Source organism: Ovis canadensis, chromosome 2 (assembly GCF_042477335.2).
Source record: "Ovis canadensis isolate MfBH-ARS-UI-01 breed Bighorn chromosome 2, ARS-UI_OviCan_v2, whole genome shotgun sequence".
Lineage (NCBI taxonomy): Eukaryota > Metazoa > Chordata > Mammalia > Artiodactyla > Bovidae > Ovis > Ovis canadensis.
The window spans coordinates 84268791-84289311 of NC_091246.1; the positions used below are offsets into that span (position 1 = coordinate 84268791).

The 20521-nt window shown below is 41.5% G+C and overlaps 1 protein-coding gene across 2 annotated transcripts in view; it reads right to left on the reverse strand.

The window, feature by feature from the left end:
* The window catches only part of TTC39B (tetratricopeptide repeat domain 39B), a 147541-nt gene that overhangs the window by 91222 nt on the left and 35798 nt on the right, over nt 1–20521 (reverse strand). The window contains exon 2 of one of the 2 annotated variants that reach the window (XM_069576606.1): nt 8505–8539. The exons of the other annotated variant lie outside the window; for it this stretch is intronic. Coding sequence (XP_069432707.1) covers nt 8505–8539 — 35 coding nt within the window. The remainder of the gene's footprint in view (nt 1–8504; nt 8540–20521) is intronic. 2 annotated transcript variants of the gene reach the window in all.

Genomic DNA, 20521 nt, shown 5'->3' on the forward strand with positions numbered 1-20521 from the left:
TGAAGCATTGCTATCTGCATATAAAACCAAAATATGTAGTTTGATCAGCATAAGGAAAAAGAGCTCTACCAAGTTTAGCAGCTAACAGATCACAAAAGAAATGTCATGGCATATAAATTGAAGAGGGAATCAGAGATAAGTGTTGGAAAACCCGGAAACTAGGACAAAATAAAAGTTCACAGAAAAACCAGTTAAGAATTTTTTACAATTAACATATACTTGTAATCACAGAGAAAACATACAGAATAGGTTAAAAGAAAAATATAGAAAAACAGATTTCTTCAGCAATATTTCCAATTTTGGAAAGGGTCAATAGAGATGGTACAGGAACATCACACTCTATGTTATGGAATACAGAGAAACATCCAAGAGAGCTCTCCCTGTAAATAAAGCATGTGTGTGCTCAGTCCCTCAGTCTCCTGCGTCGCCTATGTCTTCTGCAGTGGCAGGCGGACTCTGTAACACTGAGCTACCTGGGAATCCGAAGTGAAAGTTAAAGTGTTACTCACTCGGTCGTGTCCAGCTCTTTGCAAAGCCCTGGACTGTAGCCCGCCAGATTCTTCTGTCCACGGGATTCTCCAGGCAAGAATACGGGATTGGGTTGCCATTCCCTCTTCCAGGGGATCTTCCCGACTCTGACTTGTGTATCCTTCCCTGGTGGCTCAGATGGTAAACCGTCTGTCTACAATGTGAGAGACCTGGGTTCGATCCCTGGGTTGGGAAGATATCCTGGAAAAGGAAATGGCAACTCACTCCAGTACTCGTGCCTTGAAAATCCCATGGACGGAGGAGCTTGGTGCAGGCTACTATCCATGGGGTTGCAAAGAGTTGGGCACGACTGACTGACTTCACCTTCCAGGGGATCTTCCCGACTCAGGGATTGAGTTCCAGGCAAATTCTTTACAGTCTGAGCTACCAGGGAAGCCCAAAGTACAACCTACTGACTTTCAAATGTTATCTGGAAACATTTTTAGTCATTTTGAAATTTTCTTACATATATGACACAAGTTTCTATCCTCTTAAATAGAATATGCTAGATATAATATAAGTTTTTCCAGTGTCTCAGAGACAGCATTATTAACATGACTTTCTCAGTGGAGATTGACAGTGACCAGGGTCGGGAAGCAGTAAAGTGCTGATATTTACTGAGAGCCTACTATTTGTTTATACCCATTATAATATTTAAATTGAATTTCATTTTATCTCCTCAATAAATCTGTGAGCACCTGAAGAAACTGAGACTCAGTGAAACTGTCCCAACAGGTCCCCCAGGTAGTAAATGAAGCTGACACTGGTAATCAAGTTCATTGTCAAGTCCAAGGGGTTGACTCTCCAGAAAGGTACATCTCAGCGTGTGTACCTGAGCAATGTAAAACCACACTGCTGTGCTTTGGAGTTCTATGACTGTACATCATACTTACTTTCTTCTTTCTCTGCCATTTTTTGCTACTATCAACAAATAACTATATCTGTTATATATAGTAATAGTATATTACTATCAATAAATATAAACCACCTTCTCACCATACCTCCTAGAACTCCAGCAAAATTATACGAAAAAGCATAAGTCTATTCACATTCATTGTAAACAGACTCCAGACGGAAGTCTCTCCTATAAGGGAGAGATTTTTAGAGCATGGGCATGAAGATCTACTTTGGCTACCCTTTTTGGAATGGGACTCTACTTCAAATACAGAAGGTTCTCTATTAGGTGAAATGTTACTATTACTTGTTGTTACACCAAGGTGAGAGAAGTGCGTACCAAGGACATTTTGGCAACACCAAAAAGGAAACACAAAACCGTTTAAGGAACAGTCTAAGGTGTCACAAGTAATAATGCACATCCGAAACCTGAAAGAACAAGGCAAGTTCTAGAACGGATAAGTCTTTGGGTTTGCTAAACTGAACAAGACTGGCTGACAGGGAAGTTAAATTTGGAAGTAAAAAAAATACTGGTATGGCAGAGAATGAATACATGTATATATTATGGCTGTGTCTCTTCCCTGTTCACCTGAAACTATTACATTGTTAAATGGCTACACCCCAATACAAAACTACAACAACAGCAAAAAATGCTGGCAACAGCTGAAGACAGGCTGAAAGAGGCAATGAATGGAAAAGAAAATGTTAGATGATCAGAAAGTGAGGTAGCATTAAAAAAGGATTGTTTTCAAGATGAGAGGGAAAAACATAATATATGGTTGACAGATAAAAGAAGCTAAGACATACAAATTTTCCAAGAATTTCACATTTTCAGAGTTCACCGTGGGTTTCTGATAGTCACAAATCAAAAACATCTCTGTCACAGGAGTCATTTTTGGAGGCTATTCTCCTGAGAACCAGTCATACTAATATTGAAACATCTAAAGCAGATGGAATAGTTTTGTGCAAATACAAAGACACACAGATCAAAGGACCAAAACAGAAAGCCCCCGGAAACAGAGAGTTATTAGTTTAATGAGCTTATTATTTGATAGAGGAGGCATCATACATATTCTTTTACTCACAGACTTAGCAAACAGTGTTGGAATAATGTGCTGGCAACGTAGGGGTTGGCATGAGATAGGGATCTAAATTAACTTCAGTTGGGTTAAGTTCAGGGTTTTCTTTTTTTTAGTTCAGCTAAAATTTTCTGCCTGCTGGGTGTATTTCTGAAAAGGGGAGTTGAAGTCACCAATGATGGTAATGAAATCATCTATTTCTCCTTGTATAATAATTCTATTTTTGCTTCATGTAGTTTGATGCTCTGTTGCTAGGTATCTACACATTAAGAACTGTTATGCCTTCTTGGGAGACTGGCCTCTCTATCATTAGCTAATGCCTTTCTTTATTCCTGATAACTTTCCTTACTTTAAAGTCTGCTCTGTCCAAAATTAGTACAGCTGCTCCTACTTTCTGATGATTACTGTTAGCATGGTATATTTTTTCTCAATTTACTGTTATTCTATATATGTCTTTTATTTAAAATGGGTTTTGTTGTAAACAACATATAGTTGGACCATACTTTTTGATCTACTCTAATGTCTTTTAATTGGTAAATTGAGACCACCGACATTCAAAGTGATTATTGATACAGCTGGATTAGCATCTACCATGTTCATCATTATTTTTATTTCTTGCCCTCACTTTTTGTTCCTATTCTTGTCTTCCACTCTTTTTCTGCCTTATATTGTTCTGATTGAACATTTCATATGCTCCATTTTCTCTCCTTTCTTAGCACATCAGCTTTACTTCTTTTTTTCCTTTTTTTTTTTTGGTGGCTGCCCTAGAGTTTGCGATACACATTTATATCTAATCTAAGTCTACATTCAAAAATACTGTACCACTTCACAGGCAGTGTGAGTACCTTATAATAACAAGACAATACTATCCTCCTTCCCATTCCTTGTATCACTGTTGTCATTCATCTCACTTAGATGTGAGCATACACAAGCATATATATATATATATATATATATATCTTTTGTGTGTATATATATATATATATCTTTTGTGTGTATATATATATATAAACATAAGTATATATAACCAAATACACTGTTGGTATTATTTTCAACAAACTGCTGTTAGATCAATTAAGAATATGAAAAACTGTTTTATTTCACTTTGACTTATTCCTTTTTTGATGTTCTTCTTTTCTTTATGTAGATCTGACGTTCTACATATTATTTTCCCTCTCTATATAGAACTTCTTTTCATGTTTCTCAGAAGGCAGATCTATGGGTAACAAATTGCTTTAATTTTTGTTCTCCTGAGAAAGCTTTTATTTCTCCTTTACTTTTGAAGACAATTTCACAGAGTACAGAATTCTAGGTTGGTGGTTTTATTCTCTCAACACAAATATATCACTCCACTTTCTTTTGCTTGCCTGGTTTCTGATGAGAAGTTAACTCTGCTCCTCTGGAGGTAAGGTGTGTTTTTTATTTTAGGAATTTATCTTTGCTACTCTGTAGTTTGCAGGTGATAGATCTATCAAAAGGTCATTTTTTGGTGTTGATCCTATTCAGTGTTCTCTCACCTTACTGGATTTACGGTTTGGTGTCTAACATTAATTGTGGAAATTATCAAACAGCATTGTTTCAAATATTCTTCTGCTCCTTTCTTTTCCTCCTAGTGTTCCCATACAACACCTACTGTACTTGTCCTACAGTCCTCGCATATTCTGTTCTGTTTTTAATCAGTCTGTTCTCTTTGCCTTTCAGTTTTTGAGGATTCTGTTCAGGATTATATTGCTCTGGCCTCTAGCTCAGAGATTCTTTTCTCAGCCATGTCCAGTCTAGTAAGTCCATCAAAGGCAGCTTTCATTTCTGTTAGAGTGTTTTGATCTCTAGCATTTCTTTCTGGTTCTTGCTTATGACTTTCATCTTTCTGTTTACACTGCCTATCTGTTCCTGCAGGCAAGCTCTCTAATTCACCCATAGAGCCCACAGCATATTCACCATAGTAGTTTGAAACCCCCACATCCCTGCTATGTCTGGTTTAGATGTTTACTTTGCCTCTTCAAACTGTGTTTTTTGCCTATTGGTCTGCCTTGTAATCTTTCTTGGTGGTTACATATGATGTACATAAAAGGAACTGCTGTAAATCAGCCTGTAGTCACATGGTGGTGAGGGGCTGGGGAGGGGAAACACCCTACACTCCTATGATTAGGTCACAGTCCTTACGGGAGCCTGTGCCTCTGTACTGGGAACTTCTCAAGTGTTTCTCGGTTTTTCTTCTCATGCAGATGGGACAGGATGGTCAGAGTGGGCTGGAGTTCCCAGGTCAGTTAGACTCTGGTTAACTACTCTCCCTTGAGGGTAGGCCTTGTTAAGAATAGTCAACTCTGGTATATTTCAGAATGGTTCCTTTTCTCCTTACCCTGCAGAATGCCCAAAGGGATTTTTCTCCTCTGTTTACTGTGGGAATCTGGCAGAGCTTCTAGAGGCAAATCTCACGTTAGGAGGGGAGGGGACTTCACATGAAGGGTTCCCCTGTGGTTCTTAACTCCCAGAGTTGTCCACACTAAGCCTCCACCAATTCATCCATCACAGCTGAGGTCTTCCAGTCCTGGCTTTGGCTCTGTACACCACACTCCCTGTATTTGCCCTTCTGACCCTCTAGTATTGGGGGTAGGGATCTGCCCTGTATCCTCCCCTTTCCTTTGGCTCCAAAATAAATTGTGGATTTTTCAAGTCTGTTAAGCTCTTAACTTGTTGTTAGGACAGAGTGGTGACTTCAAGCTCTTTACATGCAAAACTGGAAACCAGAAGTCAAGTTCAGAAGGTTTTTGTTTCCCTATAATTTGATTTTTTAAAAACTAGTCAGTGTTAAAAATTGCTGGCAATGCCTTTCAAACCCAGAGGTAAAGCCGCTGCCAATTTAATGCAACCAGTGAAAATTCAAGGAAACACAAGTTTTAATGTGTATTGCCTATCTGTCACATCCATTACGTCAGCCTGACCTGTTTTCATCTCTGAGACCTGAACCCCTTTCTGATGTGTGTCCAGTGTTCCAGTTTCTCACTGGGAACAGCAAAGCCTCCACTGTGAATGCCAGTCACCAGCCCCATAGTCAGACCCTTTTCTACCGCCTGGATTTCAGTCTACCAGGCACCTCAAGCTCAGTTCCTGCCAATGCTCAGAGCAGAGCAGCAGCAGCAGAGCAGATAAGATTTCTGGATGGCAAATAATGCACTCACCTTAACAGTAATTTTTAAAATTACACAAGCCGATTATCTTCCAAAGAGTACAGCATGAAAAGGGAAGGGGAGGAAAAGTAACTTTACAGTGGCAAGACTTGACAAACACTATCTCAAGCCAAGTGATTAAGTTTAGCCTCAACAGGAGTAAGCCAGGTTGATAACATGTACATTTGATATAGTGTGATGAGAATGATACTTTACATCTGTGGTCTACCTCCCCAAAATACATGAACTCAGTCTAATCATAAGAAAAAAAAAAAACCGATAAATCTCAACTGAGAGCTATTCCACAAAACAAATGAGTAGTCTCAAAACTGACAAGGTCATCAAAACCAAGGAAAGTCTGAGAAATTGTCACAATCACGAGTAGGCTAAAGAGATAGGACAAATAATTATAATGTGGAGTCCTGAATGAGATCCCAGAACAGAAAAAGGATACTACCTAAAAACTAAAGATATCTGAACAAAGTACCAACTTTAGCCATAACAACACATCCATATTAGATTATTAATTGTGACAAATGTACCATTCTAATGTAAGAAATTAATCATAGAGAAAACCAGTGTGGGATGTATAGGACTTTCCAGACTATGCCCATAATAGTTCTGTAAATCTGAAACTATTGCACAGTAGCAAGGTTATTTTTTAAAAATCCTAATCACAATTAAGTTCTTTTTAATCACATATACATTCAGTGACAAACACTAAAAACTTTTGGACAATAAAAAATGTGCAACTCTAACATAAAAATAGCAATTAAGGGAAAGTATCTGTAGCAAATAGAACCAAAGATGAAGGTGTATATACATATGTAAGTTCATAAGTATATATGAGAAACAGTGAGAAAAAAGTTAAATAGGCAAGAGAAGACCAGAATTCATACATAAGGGAATGCAACAGACTAAACAATGATTATAAGAAAAAAAAATTGGGAGTGGGAGGGGTACACCACATGGCTTGTGGGATCTCAGTTCCCCAAACAGGGATTAATCCCAGGCCATGGTAGTGAAGGCCTGGAATCCTAATCATTAGGCCACGAGAGAACGCCCAGAAAAAAAATTTTTAACAAAACAATTAGGTATCACTAAGAAAAGGCGATGGCACCCCACTCCAGTACTCTTGCCTGGAAAATCCCATGGATGGAGGAGGCTGGTGGGCTGCTGTCCATGGGGTCGCTGGGAGTCAGACACGACTGAGCAACTTCACTTTCACTTTTCACTTTCATGTACTGGAGAAGGAAATGGCAACCCACTCCAGTGTTCTTGCCTGGAGAATCCCAGGGAAAGGGGAGCCTGTTGGGCTGCCATTTATGGGGTCACGCACGACTGAAGCAACTTAGCAGCAGCAGCAGCAAAGTAGCAAAGGGCTTCCCTGATGGCTCAAACGGTAAAGAACCCGCAATGCAAGAGACCCAGGTTCAATCCCTGGGTCAGGAAGTTCCTATGGAGAATGGCTTCCCACTCCAATATTATTGCCTTGAGAATTCCATGGACAGAGGATGCTGGTGGGCTACAGTCCACAGGGTCGCAAAGAGTTGGACACGACTGAGCGACTAACACTTTTCACTTTTTAAGCAGCAAAATGGTTTCAAATAATACCTAAGGATGATGATGCTACATATACATATTGTTCATAGCTAAAATAAGATAAAATTCAAAAGATAAAATTCTTTTGAAAGTGCTGTGGACTGAACTCAGTTCAGTCGCTCAACTGTGTCCACCTCTTTGTGACCCCATGGACTACAACACGTCAGGCCTCCCTGTCTATCACTAACTCCTGAAGCTTGCTGAAGCTCATGTCCATCGAGTCAGTGATGCCATTTAACCATCTCAGAATTGCATTCCCCCAAAATTCACATATTGAAGCCCTGATTCCCCAGTGTGATGGCATTTGGAGATGAGGCCTTTGGGAGATAATTAGATTTAGATCAGATCCTGAGAGTGGGGTCCTCATGACCCTCTTCCCTTATAGGAAGAACCCCTAGAGACCTCCCTCTCTCTCTCTCTCTTTCTCTCTCTCTCTCTCTACCTGTGGAGACACAATGAGAAGGTGACCATCTGTAAACCAGGCAGAGAGCTCCCACCAGAACCAAACCACGCTAGCAACCTGATCTCTCACTTTCAGGCTCCAAAACTGTGAGAAAATTAATTTCTGTTGTTTAAGCTACCCAACCTATGTTATTTTGTTATGGCAGCCTGAGTTGACTAGTACAGAAAGGCAACTTGAGAAATATCACATAAAGAGCAATGAAAATAGTCATCCCTTTTATAGCCAATAATTCTACATTGGTGAAGTTAAACTTTCAGAGACAATTCAAAAATATAACAAAACTATACACATTAAAATATTCACCACTTAGTTTTACTAAATGTCTAAGAAAGGAGAAATGAATAAGTAAACTGTAGTGTTCCACTTGATCTAATATGACATCATACAAAAATTATATAGGCTTATAGGAAATGCTTATGATAAAACTAAGTACAAACCAAAAGCAAAAATCTACAATATGAGGCTAACCATGTAAAGAAATATGGGTAAGATATAAAAGGGTTAGCTATAAACAAAATTTAATTTGATGGAAAACAATTTTTATTTTAGTTTAAGGTTACAAGAAATCTGACTCAAAAAATGTATTTGACAGTAACTTTGGATAGATCCTTTCCTAAGCTTAATCACATCCTAAATGTTAAATTATAGAGAATTGAGTTTTTCCAACAATAGTCACTATACTCAAAAAAATGAGAATGAAATATATATTTTTTAAAAAAGAAAACCATCAATTTTATCTACTACATACTTTTTTATTACGTTACTACTTACACAGAGAGGGTTTCCAAAGCATCTTCAAAGATGTCCTGGGGGAACAAAAAACACAGTGAGTGTCTCAGGAATCAAGAACTTTAAATATAAAAGAGATTCGTGTGCGCGCGCATGCGCACGTGCCCAAGCGCATGTGTGCACGGCTCCCAGCAACAGAGCGGGGAGCCTGGGTGGGCTGCCGTAGAACTACTCCACTTTACGCTCACTAATGTAATTCCTTTCAGAGAAATCAAGCACATGAATGTAAGTGAGATTTAACTTAGGTACTTTTTTTTTTTTTTAATAAGACTAGTAAAATACTCAGCTAGCAATCAAACTGGGCTAATCTGAAGAAACTGTGACTCCTCTAAAGGAGTCTTCAGTCTCATTCAACCCAGAAGCACAATGAAACAAACAGGACTTGCCCAATTCAGTCATGTCTTTCTCCCTGGCTGGCCACGTTAGCACCCCTGGGCCTTTGCGTCACATCCAGCTCCGCTCCCACCCAGCAAGTCTCCCTGCCGCCAGACTGTTCTCTACAGCATAGAGGCCAGCCTTTTCTTTATGCTGCTGGCCTGTTCAAAAGTTGCATCAGGAGAAAAACACACACACACACACACAACACACACACACAACACACACACACATGCACACACACATGCACACTCACATCTGCTTACAAATCCACACATGCACCCCACACTCATACACACTGACTCACACACTCACAAGCTCACCCGTAAACTCACAGACACACACACTTAGAAACACACATACACTCACACACAAACTTACACATACACAAAGTTCCCTCATAGCTGCAAAAATCAAATCCAAGCTCCTCCTCCAGTTATCTGGGACCCACTATAACCTAGTCGAATCTTCAAAGCCTCCTTCCCTCACATTCCTTCCACTATTTCCACAGCCACACACAGGACCATCCTGGCCTCCCTGCTCTCACACTTCACACCTGCCATTCAACTCTTCACATAACAGCTGAAGTTACTCTTATCTTTCTCTTCTTTAATAAGCTCACATCATACTACTGCTTTAGACCTCTTTAAAAGTTTTCCACTGCACATAGAATAAATCTAAATTTAATAAACATCCAAGACCTACTGTATAGTATAAGAAATATTCAATATCTTATAATAACCTATAATGGAAATGTTTCTGAAAAAGAATATATATACACTATACGTGTGTGTGTGTGTGTGTGTGTGTATACATATGTGGGTGCTTAGTCGCTCAGTCATGTCTGACTCTTTGTGACCCTTTGGACTATAGCCCACCAGGCTCCTCTGTCCATAGAATTTTTCAGGCAAGAATACTGGAGTGGGTTGCCATTTCTTCCTCCATGGATCATCCTGATCAAACAACGGAACCCATGTTTCCTGTGTCTCCTGCACTGCAGGCAAATTCTTTACCCACTGAGCCATCAGGGGAGGCCCATATATATGTATGTATAACTGAATCACTTTGCTATAAACTTGTGTTGTGTGCTTAGTCCTGTCATTTGTTTCACTGTGCTTCTGGGTTGAATGAGACTGAAGAGTGTGTGCTTAGTTGCTCAGTTGTGTCCAACTCTTGAGACCCCATAGACTGTAGCCTGCCAGGCTCCGTGGGATTCTCCAGGCAAGCATACTGGAGTGGGTTGCCATTTCCTTCTCCAGGGGATCTTCCCAACCCAGGAATCAAACCCAGGTCTCCTGCATTGTATGCAGACTCTTTACCAACTGAGCTACAAGAGAAGCCTATATAATATAAACTTGAAACACTGTAAATCAACTATATTTCAATTTTTAAAAAGAACAAGGTAGAGTCCTGAAAGAAAAATAAAATTCAAATTCCTTCTCAAAGATCTATGAAGCCCCTAAAGGACCCTGACAGCCTCTGACTATCCCTCTGCCCACTGGCCCCCTTACTCACTCCAGTTCCGCCACAGGTCTGTCCTGTTCCATGCACAAGCGAAACTCATCCCATGCCTCTCTGCATGTCTCTTTCCTAGAATGTTCTTCACTCAACTCTTCCTATGGCTGACTCACTCTCATCTTTCCATTTTCAAGTCCTCTGATAAACCAAATTAAAATTACTAAGAATAGCAGCATACTAATAGTTTCCCATCACCTGATTTCTTTCATTCTCAATACCATTCTTAATATCATCATCTCTAATCATCTCATTTGTTTACGTGGTTACAATCTGTCTCCATCAGGGCAGGTTCTCATTTATCATGTCTACAATAGAAATCACCAGGACTTGGCACAGAGTTGTTGCTCAAAATATACATGTTGCTCAATGAATGAATTGAGCTTGGGCCACCAAGGCAGTGATCACATCACCTCATTTAGAACTATAACACAGAAATGAAGAAAGAGGACCCAAGAGCTTTTCTCTCATTTGATTATTAATACTGAACAATGTATACAGCATACTACGGCTTCCCTGGTGGCTCAGATGGTAAAGAATCGGCCTGCAATGCAGGAGACTAGGGCTCAATCCCTAGGTCGGTAAGATACCCTGGAGAATGGTTTGGCAACCCACTTCAGTATTCTTGCCTGGAGAATCCCATGGACAGAGGTGCCTGGTGGGCTACAGTCCATGGGGTTGCAAAAGACTCAGGCACAGCTGAGCAACCAGACACATACAACACACTGACTCTGCAGGCAGGCAGGAAACAAAATGTGTAAATACAACAAAGAAGAGACATTCTAAGTAGTGGCAGAACTGAGTTGCGAATTTGGGATCCCTGATCTATTTATCTACATTCATACCATACTCTGTAAGGGAGGTGGAGTCAGGGGCAATTCCATCTTATTCCTCATTCTCCAGACACTAATGCCTGGAGCAAAATCAGAAGCTCATAAACCAGCCATGAAAGAAAAAGGAGCTGGCCCTCTAGCAAAAGAACCTAAGCCAATGTATAGGCTTCTCTGGACTATATAAAAATTTCTAAGAAAAGACTCCTTTCTCCAAATCAAAAGTCTGAAAAGGCTCTTGGCATCACCAACCTTGTCATTTTGAATCGCAGCCCAGTTTACCATCTGAAGGGTTGCAGAGAAGGTGAAAGACTAGGTTCTCCAGGAACCCACTTCTAGCTGTGATGACCAATTAAATTTACCTGTGCCAGATACCAGCTCATGGTCCCTCCAGCATTCCTATTAACCCCACCCAGGCCAACCTGTACCAGGAAGGTGGAATGCAGAGAGCATGCTCCTGAGAGCTTCTGTGCACCTGACCCCCTCCTCACAAACCTCAACCTAGAGCAGAGCACACAGCAGGCACAGAGACACTGAGTGGGCTTCAGGAAAGATAGCTCAGAAAGCCAGCTCTCCTTTTAAAAAGAAACAAGACTAATATTTACACTTAAACAACTAATACCCCTATACCCATCTCAGTGTTACAGTTTTTCCATTCGTCAGGTACTGATGTGAGAGATGGACCAGAAAGAAGGCTGAGCACCGAAGAATTGATGTCTTTGAACTGCGGTGCTGGAGAAGACTCTTGAAAGTTCCTTGGACAGCAAGGAGATCAAACTAGTCAATCCTTAAGGAAATCAACACTGAATATTCACTGGAAGGACTGATGCTGAAGCTCAATCTCTAGCACTTGGCCCACCTGATGCAAAGAGCTGACTCACTGGAACAGACCCCAATGCTGGGAAAGACTGGGGGCAAGAGGAGTAGGGGGCGACAAAGGATGAGATGGTTAGATGGCATCACTGACTCATGAGTTTCGGCAAATTCCAGGAGATAGTGAAGGAGGAAATATAGGCATGCTGCAGTTCATAAAGTCCCAAAGCGTCGGACACGACTTAGTGACTGAATAACAGCAACAATCCATCTCAAAACAAGAAACACTAAGTTATATCCAGTAAGAAATCATCTTCATTTGAGTGACACCACTCCCTTTATCATAAGCAGTATGTGCCTGAAGTGCCCAGTCACTGCAGTCATGTCCAGCTGTTTGTGACCCTACGGACTGCAACCCATCAGGTTCCTCTGTCCTTGGGATTATACCTGCAAGAATACTAGAGTGGGTTTCAATGCCCTCCCCCAGGGGATCTTCCTGACCCAGGGATCGAACCCACGTCTCCCACATTGCTGGCAAATTCATTACCCCTGAGCCCTGGGGGAAGCCCCTATCATATGCAGCAGGTTCTCTAAATAAAACATACTGTACAACATGGAAACCACAGCTAACAGTACTGCACTGCATATTTGAAAGTTGTTCAAAAAGCTAATATTGAAAATTTTCATCATACACACAAATTATGACTATGTGACATGATAGATGTGTTCAGTTCCATTCAGTTCAGTTGCTCAGCTGTGTCCGACTCTCTGCAACCCCATGAACTGCAGTACGCCAGGCCTCCCTGTCCATCACCAACTCCGGGAGTCCACCAAAACCCATGTCCATTGAGTCAGTGATGCCATCCAACCATCTCATCCTCTGTCGTCCTCTTCTCCTCCTGCCCTCAATCCTTCCCAGCATCAGGGTCTTTTCAAATGAGTCAGTTCTTCACATCAGGTGGCCAAAGTATTGGAGTTTCAGTTTCAACATCAGTCCATCCAATCAAAACCCAGGACTGATCTCCTTTGGGATGGCCTGGTTGGATCTCCTTGCAGTGCAAGGGACTCTCAAGAGTCTTCCCCAAAACCACATGAAGTGATGGGACTGGATGCCATGATCTTAGTTTTCTGAATGTTGAGCTTTAAGCCAACTTTTTCCCTCTCCTCTTTCACTTTCATCAAGACGCTCTTTAGTTCTTCACTTTCTGCCATAAGGGTGGTGTCATCTGCGTATCTGAGATTATTGATATTTCTCCCGGCAACCTTGATTCCAGCTTGTGCTTCCTCCAGCCCAGCATTTTTCATGATGTGAGATGTGAGATGGATGTGTTAACTAACCTCATTATGTTAATCATTTCACAATACAGTCATGTATCAAACCACTAAGTTGCACACCTAAAACCTACACGATGTTATAGGATAACTATAGCTCACAAAGCTGGGGGAAATTCTTTAATTAAAAAATAATGTTAAAATCAATTTTTTCCATTGAGATGAATAATAAAAATTTAATAGAATGCCTCCACGTAACAGAGAAAATCCACCAGAGTTCTAGGATATTATTCTAATAAAGTAGAAATGAGAAAGAGAAATAGAAAAAAAGCCAGAGAGAAGGATAAAAAGAGGAAGAAAAACTTTGTCTCTAAAGACCAGAAAAAAGGTGATTTTTTTTTTCCACTTAAAAAAAAAAAGGAGTTTCCCTGGTGACTCAGATGTTAGAGAATCTTCCTGCAGTGCAGGAGACCCAACTGGATCCCTGGGTTGGAAAGATCCCCTAGAGAAGAGAAGGCTACTACTCATTCTAGTATTCTTGCCTGGAGAACTCCATGAACAGAGGCTACAGCCCATGGGGTCACAAAGAGTTGGACACGACTGACACACAAAGAGAAGAACTAAGATTAATGAGTGTCTAACATGTGTCAGGTACTTTACAAAGCTCCTCCCAATGTGTAGCAAGTAAATTCAGTCACAGGTAACTACCTGAGCAATACTACACAGCTGGTAAGTGAAGGAACTGAGATTCGACTCCAGATTTAACTTCAAAGTATTTTTTTAATGTTAATTAAGAAAAACATCCAAAACTTGGAGCTAAGGCAATTGGGCAGGAGTGGAGAAGTGGAGGAGAGAAAGGGGCATCGTATCTCTGGAGGTAATACTGCAGACTGTCGCACAAATCCTCCCAAGGATTCTTGAATTCTCTCAGATGATGTCCTTGTGTTTGACTTTGCTATTTACTGTCAGATTAGAGCCAGAGCATCACCTGTGGAGGTATGGGTACTTAGTTACCTGCCACAGGGGCAGGGGGTCTGGATGCAGCAGACCTGGTATGGTATAAGCCCTCTTGGAGGAGGTCGCCATAAACACCACCAAAGAGCCACCAGAACGTACACAGGACTAGGGGAACAGACTCTTAGAGGGCACAAACAAACTCCTGTACACACGATGACACAGGAAAAAGGAGCAGTGACCCCACAAGAGACTGAGCCACACTTCCCAGGGAGTGTCTCGGAGTCTCCGGCAGAGGCATCGGGCAGCGGTGGCCTGGTGCAGGGCTGCGGCACTTAGTGCAGCAGTGCAAGCACGGGACCTCTTGAAGGAGGCTGCCATTCTCTTCCCTACCTCCACCACAGTCTGGCCTCAGGTCAAATAACAGGGAGGGAACACAGCCCTGCCCATCAACAGAAAATTGGATTAGAGTATTACTGACCATCAGTTCAGCTCAGTCACTCAGTCCTGTCTGACTCTTTGCGACCTCGTGAACTGCAGCACACCAGGCCTCCCTGTCCATCACCAACTCCCGGAGTTCACCCAAACTCACGTCCATCGAGTCGGTAATGCCATCCAGCCAATTCATCCTCTGTCTTGCCCTCTTCCTCCTGCCCCTAATCCTTCCCAGCATCAGAGTCTTTTCCAATGAGTCAAATCTTCACATGTGGTGGCCAAAGTACTGGGAGTTTCAGCTTTAGCATCATCGCTTCCAAAGAAACCCAGGACTGATCTCCTTTGAATGGACTGGTTGGATCCCCTTGCAGTCCAAGGGACTTTCAAGAGTCTTCTCCAACATCACAGTTCAAAAGCATCAATTTTTCAGCACTCAGCTTTCTTCACAGTCCAACTCTCACATCTATACATGACTACTGGAAAAACCATAGCCTTGACTAGATGGACCTTTATTGGCAAAGTAATGTCTCTGCTTTTCAATATGCTATCTAGGTAGGTCATAACTTTCCTTCAAAGGAGTAAGCGTCTTTTAATTTCATGGCTGCAGTCACCATCTGCAGTGACTTTGGAGCCCAAAAAAATAAAGTATGACACTGTTTCCACTGTTTCCCCGTCTATTTCCCATGAAGTGATGGGACCAGATGCCATGATCTTCATTTTCTGAATGTTAAGCTTTAAGCCAACATTTTCACTCTCCTCTTTCACTTTCATCAAGAGGCTTTTTAGTTCCTCTTCACTTTCTGCCATAAGGGTGGTGTCATCTGCATATCTGAGGTTATTGATATTTCTCCCAGCAATCTTGATTCCAGCTTGTGCTTCTTCCAGCCCAGAGTTTCTTACGGTGTACTCTGCATAGAAGTTAAATAAGCAGGGTGACAATATACAGCCTTGACGCACTCCTTTTCCTATTTGGAACCAGTCTGTTGTTCCATGTCCAGTTCTCACTGATGCTTCCTGACCTGCATATAGGTTTCTCAAGAGGCAATTCAAGTGGTTTGGTATTCCCATCTCTCTCAGTATTTTCCACAGTTTATTATGATCCACACAGTCAAAGGCTTTGGCATAGTCAATAAAGCAGAGATAGACGGTTTTCTGGAACTCTCTTGCTATTTCCATGATCCAGCGGATGTTGGCAATTTGATCTCTGGTTCCTCTGCCTTTTCTAAAACCAGCTTGAACATCTGGAAGTTCACGGTTCACATATTGCTGAAGCCTGGCTTGGAGAATTTTGAGCATTACTTTCCTAGCATATGAAATGAGTGCAATTGTGCGGTAGTTTGAGCATTCTCTGGCATTGCCTTTCTTAGGGACTGGAATGAAAACTGGCCTTTTCCAGTCCTGTGGCCACTGCTGAGTTTTCCAAATTTGCTGGCGTATTGAGTGCAGCACTTTCACATCATCATCTTTCAGGATTTGAAATAGCTCAACTGGAATTCCATCACCTCCACTAGCTTTGTTTGTAGTGATGCTTTCTAAGACCCACTTGACTTCACATTCCAGGATGTCTGGCTCTAGGTGAGTGATCACACCATCGTGATTATCTTGGTCGTGAAGATCTTTTTTGTACAGTTCTTTTGTATACTCTTGCCATCTCTTCTTAATTACTGACCATAGCCCAGCCCATAAGACCTAGTTTCCCCCTCACTCAGTCTCTCCCATTAGGAAGCTTCCATAAGCTTCTTATCCTTATCCATCAGAGGGCCAACAGAATGAAAGCCACAATCACAGAAAACTAATTAAACTGGTCACATGGACCAAAGCCTTGTCTAACTCAGTGAAACTATGAGCCATGCCGTGTAGGTCCACCCAAGATGGGCGGGTCATGGTGGAGAACACAGACAGAATGTGGTCCACTGGAGAAGGGAATGGCAAACCACTTCTGTATTCTTGCCTTGAATACCCCATGAACAGTATGAAAAGGCAAAAAGATAGGACACTGAAAGATGAACTCCCCAGGTCGGTAGGTGCCCAATATGCTACTGGAGATCAGTGGAGAAATAACTCCAGAAAGAATGAAGAGACGGAGCCAAAGCAAAAACAACACCCAGTTGTGGATGAGACTGGTGATGGAAGTAAAGTCCGATGCTATAAAGAGCAATATTGCATAGGAACCTGGAATGTTAGTTCCGTGAATCAAAGCAAACTGGAAGTGGTCAAACTGGAGATGGCAAGAGTGAACATTGACATTTTAGGAATCAGTGAACTAAAATGGACTGGAATGGGTGAATTTAACTCAGATGACCATTATATCTACTACTGTGGGCAAGAATCCCTTAGAAGAAATGGAGTACCCATTATAATCTACAAAAGGGTCCAAAACACAGTAGGTGGATGCAATCTCAAAAATGACAGAATGATCTCTGTTCGTCTCCAAGGCAAACCATTCAATATCACAGTAATCCAAGTCTATGCCCTGACCAGTAATGCTGAAGAAGCTGAAGTTGAACAGTTCTATGAAGACCTACAAGACCTTCTAGAACTAACATGCAAAAATGATGTCTTTTTCATTATAGGGGACTGGAATGCAAAAGTAAGAAGTCAAGAGATATATGGAGTAACAGACAAATTTAGCCTTGGAGTACAGAATGAAGCAGATCAAAGGCTAACAAAGTTTTGCCAAAACTACGCACCACTCATAGCAAACACCCTCTTCCAACAACACAAGAGAAGACTTTACACATGGACATCACCAGATGGTTGATATCAAAATCAGATTATATTTTTTGCAGCCAAAAATGGCGAAGCTCTATACAGTCAGCAAAAACAAGACCAGGAGCTGACTGTGGCTCAGATCATGAACTCCTTATTGCCAAATTCTGACTGAAATTGAACAAAGTAGGGAAAACCACTAGACCATTCAGGTATGACCTAAACCAAATCCCTTCTGATTATACAGTGGAAGTGACAAATAGATTCAAGGGATTAGATCTCATAGACAGAGTGCCAGATGAACTATGGACAGAGGTTCATGATACTGTATAGGAGGCAGTGATCAAGACCATCCCCAAGAAAAAGAAATGTCAAAAGGCAAAATGGTTGTTTGAGGAGGTCTTATAAATAGCCGAGAAAAGAAGAGAAGCTAAAGGCAAAGGAGAAAAGGAAAGATATATACATTTGAATGCAGAGTTCCAAAGAATAGCAAGGAGAGATAAGAATGACTTCCTCCGTGATCAATGCAAAGAAATAGAGGGGAACAATAGAATGGGAAAGACTAGAGATTTCTTCAAGAAAATCAGAGATACCAAGGGAACATTTCATGCAAAGATGGGCTCGATAAAGGACAGAAATGGTATGGACCTAACAGAAGCAGAAGATATTCAGAAGAGGTGGCAAGAATACACAAAGAACTATACAAAAAAGATCTTCATGACCCAGATATCCATGCTGGTGTGATCACTCACCTGGAGCCAGACATCCTGTAATGCGAAGTCAAGTGGGCCTTAGGAAGCATCACTACAAACAAAGCTAGCGGAGGTGATGGAATTCCAGTTGAGCTATTTCAAATCCTAAAAGAGGGTGATGTGAAAGTGTTGCACTCAATATGCCAGCAAATTTGGAAAACTCAGCAATGGCCACAGGACTACAAAAGGTCACTTTTCATTCCAATCCCAAAGAAAGGCAATGCCAAAGAATGCTCAAACTACCGCACAATTGCATTCATCTCACACGCTAGCAAAGTAATGCTCAAAATTCTCCAAGCCAGGCTTCAGCAATATGTGAACCGTGAACTTCCAGATGTTCAAGCTGGTTTTAGAAAAGGCAGAGGAACCAGAGATCAAATTGCCAACATCCATTGGGTCACCGAAAAAGCAGGAGTTTCAGAAAAACATCTATTTCTGCTTTCTTGACTATGCGAAAGCCTTTGACTGTGTGGATCACAATAAACTGGAAGATTCTGAAAGAGATGGGAATACCAGACCACTTGACCTGCCTCTTGAGAAACCTCTATGCAGGTCAGGAAGCAACAGTTAGAACTGGACATGGAGCAACAGACTGGTTCCAAATAGGAAAAGGAGTACGTCAAGGCTGTATATTGTCACCCTGCTTATTTAACCTCTATGCAGAGTACATCATGAGAAACATTGGACTGGAAGAAGCACAAGCTGGAATCAAGATTGCTGGGAGAAATATCAATAACCTCAGATATGCAGATGATACCACCCTTATGGCAGAAAGTAAAGAGGAACTAAAGAGCCTCTTGATGAAAATGAAAGAAGAGAGTGAAAAAGTTGGCTTAAAACTCAACATTCAGAAAACTAAGATCATGGCATCTGGTCCCATCACTTCATGGCAAATAGATGGGGAAACAGTGGAAACAGTGAGAGACTATTTTGGGGTTCCAAAATCACTGCAGTTGGTGACTGCAGCCATGAAATTAATGCTTGCTCCTTGGAAGAAGAGCTATGACCAACTTAAACAGCATATTAAAAAAGCAGAGACATTAGTTGCCAACAAATGTCCATCTAGTCAAAGATATGGTTTTTCCAGGATGTATGGATGTGAAAGTTGGACTATAAAGAAAGCTGAGTGCCGAAGAATTGATGCTTTTGAATTGTTGTGTTGGAGGAGACTCTTGAGAGTCCCTTGGACTGCAAGGAGATCCATTCCAAAGGAGATCAGTCCTGAATATCCATTGGAAGGACTGATGCTAAAGCTGAAACTCCAATACTGTGGCCACTTGATGCAAAGAACTGACTCATTGGGAAAGATTCTGATGTTGGGAAAGACTGAAGGTGGGAAGAGAAGGGGACAACAGAGGATGAGATGGTTGGATGGCATCACCAACTCGATGGACAAGAGTCTGAGTAAGCTCCAGAAGATGGTGATCGACAGGACAGCCTGGCATGCTGCAGTCCATGGGGTCACAAATGAGTGACTGAACTGAATAGAAGCCAGATACTATGAGATTATTTATTAACGTGCAGATTTCGGAATGGTAAGGAAACCTCAAAGATTACAGTTTTATGACCCTGCAAGACACTATCCAGTTTTATCTGTAGCCAGTGATCTTAAGCTAACACTGTTCTTGTTTGAAGTCTATAAATACCCAGTTCCACAAACAGTCCGTGAATCAGTCTACCATCTCACTGGTTTCCCACACTGATGGGTTAAATAAAAGTTTCAGCATGTCCACTTTATATCTTTGTGAGAGTCATATCCGCTCCTTTCCTCAGTGGATTCCCATCAGCCACTAGGTTTGGCACCTGATCTGCAGGGAACTGCTAGTTAACAGTCTCCCATCCAACACTAAATACCCATGCATCAACATGCATTTCTCACAGAGCATAACAAGATTTTTTCCACCTCTGGTCTGTTTGCTTCTCCAAACTCACCATCAACCTCCCGGTGCTTCACCACTGCTCGTTTTCACTTCCCCAGTGATTACAACAGTTGGTTTCCCTGAAACTTCCCACCACTAGGTAAGTGTACCATGTGGCTGCTGCTACTAAGTCACTTCAGTCATATCTGACCCTTTGTAACCTTATGAACTGCAGCCTACCAGGCTCCTCTGTCCATGGGATTCTCCAGGCATGAATAATGGAGTGGATTGCCATGGTCTTCCCTTCAGGAGAATCTTCCCAACCCAGGGATCAAACCCACATCTCTTATGTCCCCTGCATTGGCAGATGGTTCTTTAACCCTGCACCACTTGGGAAGCCCATGCACTATGTGGGGTCCAGTTGAAAGAAATACAGTCAGAGAAGCATCCAGAGTCCTTCCAGTTTAAGGAAAGTAATACAAGAA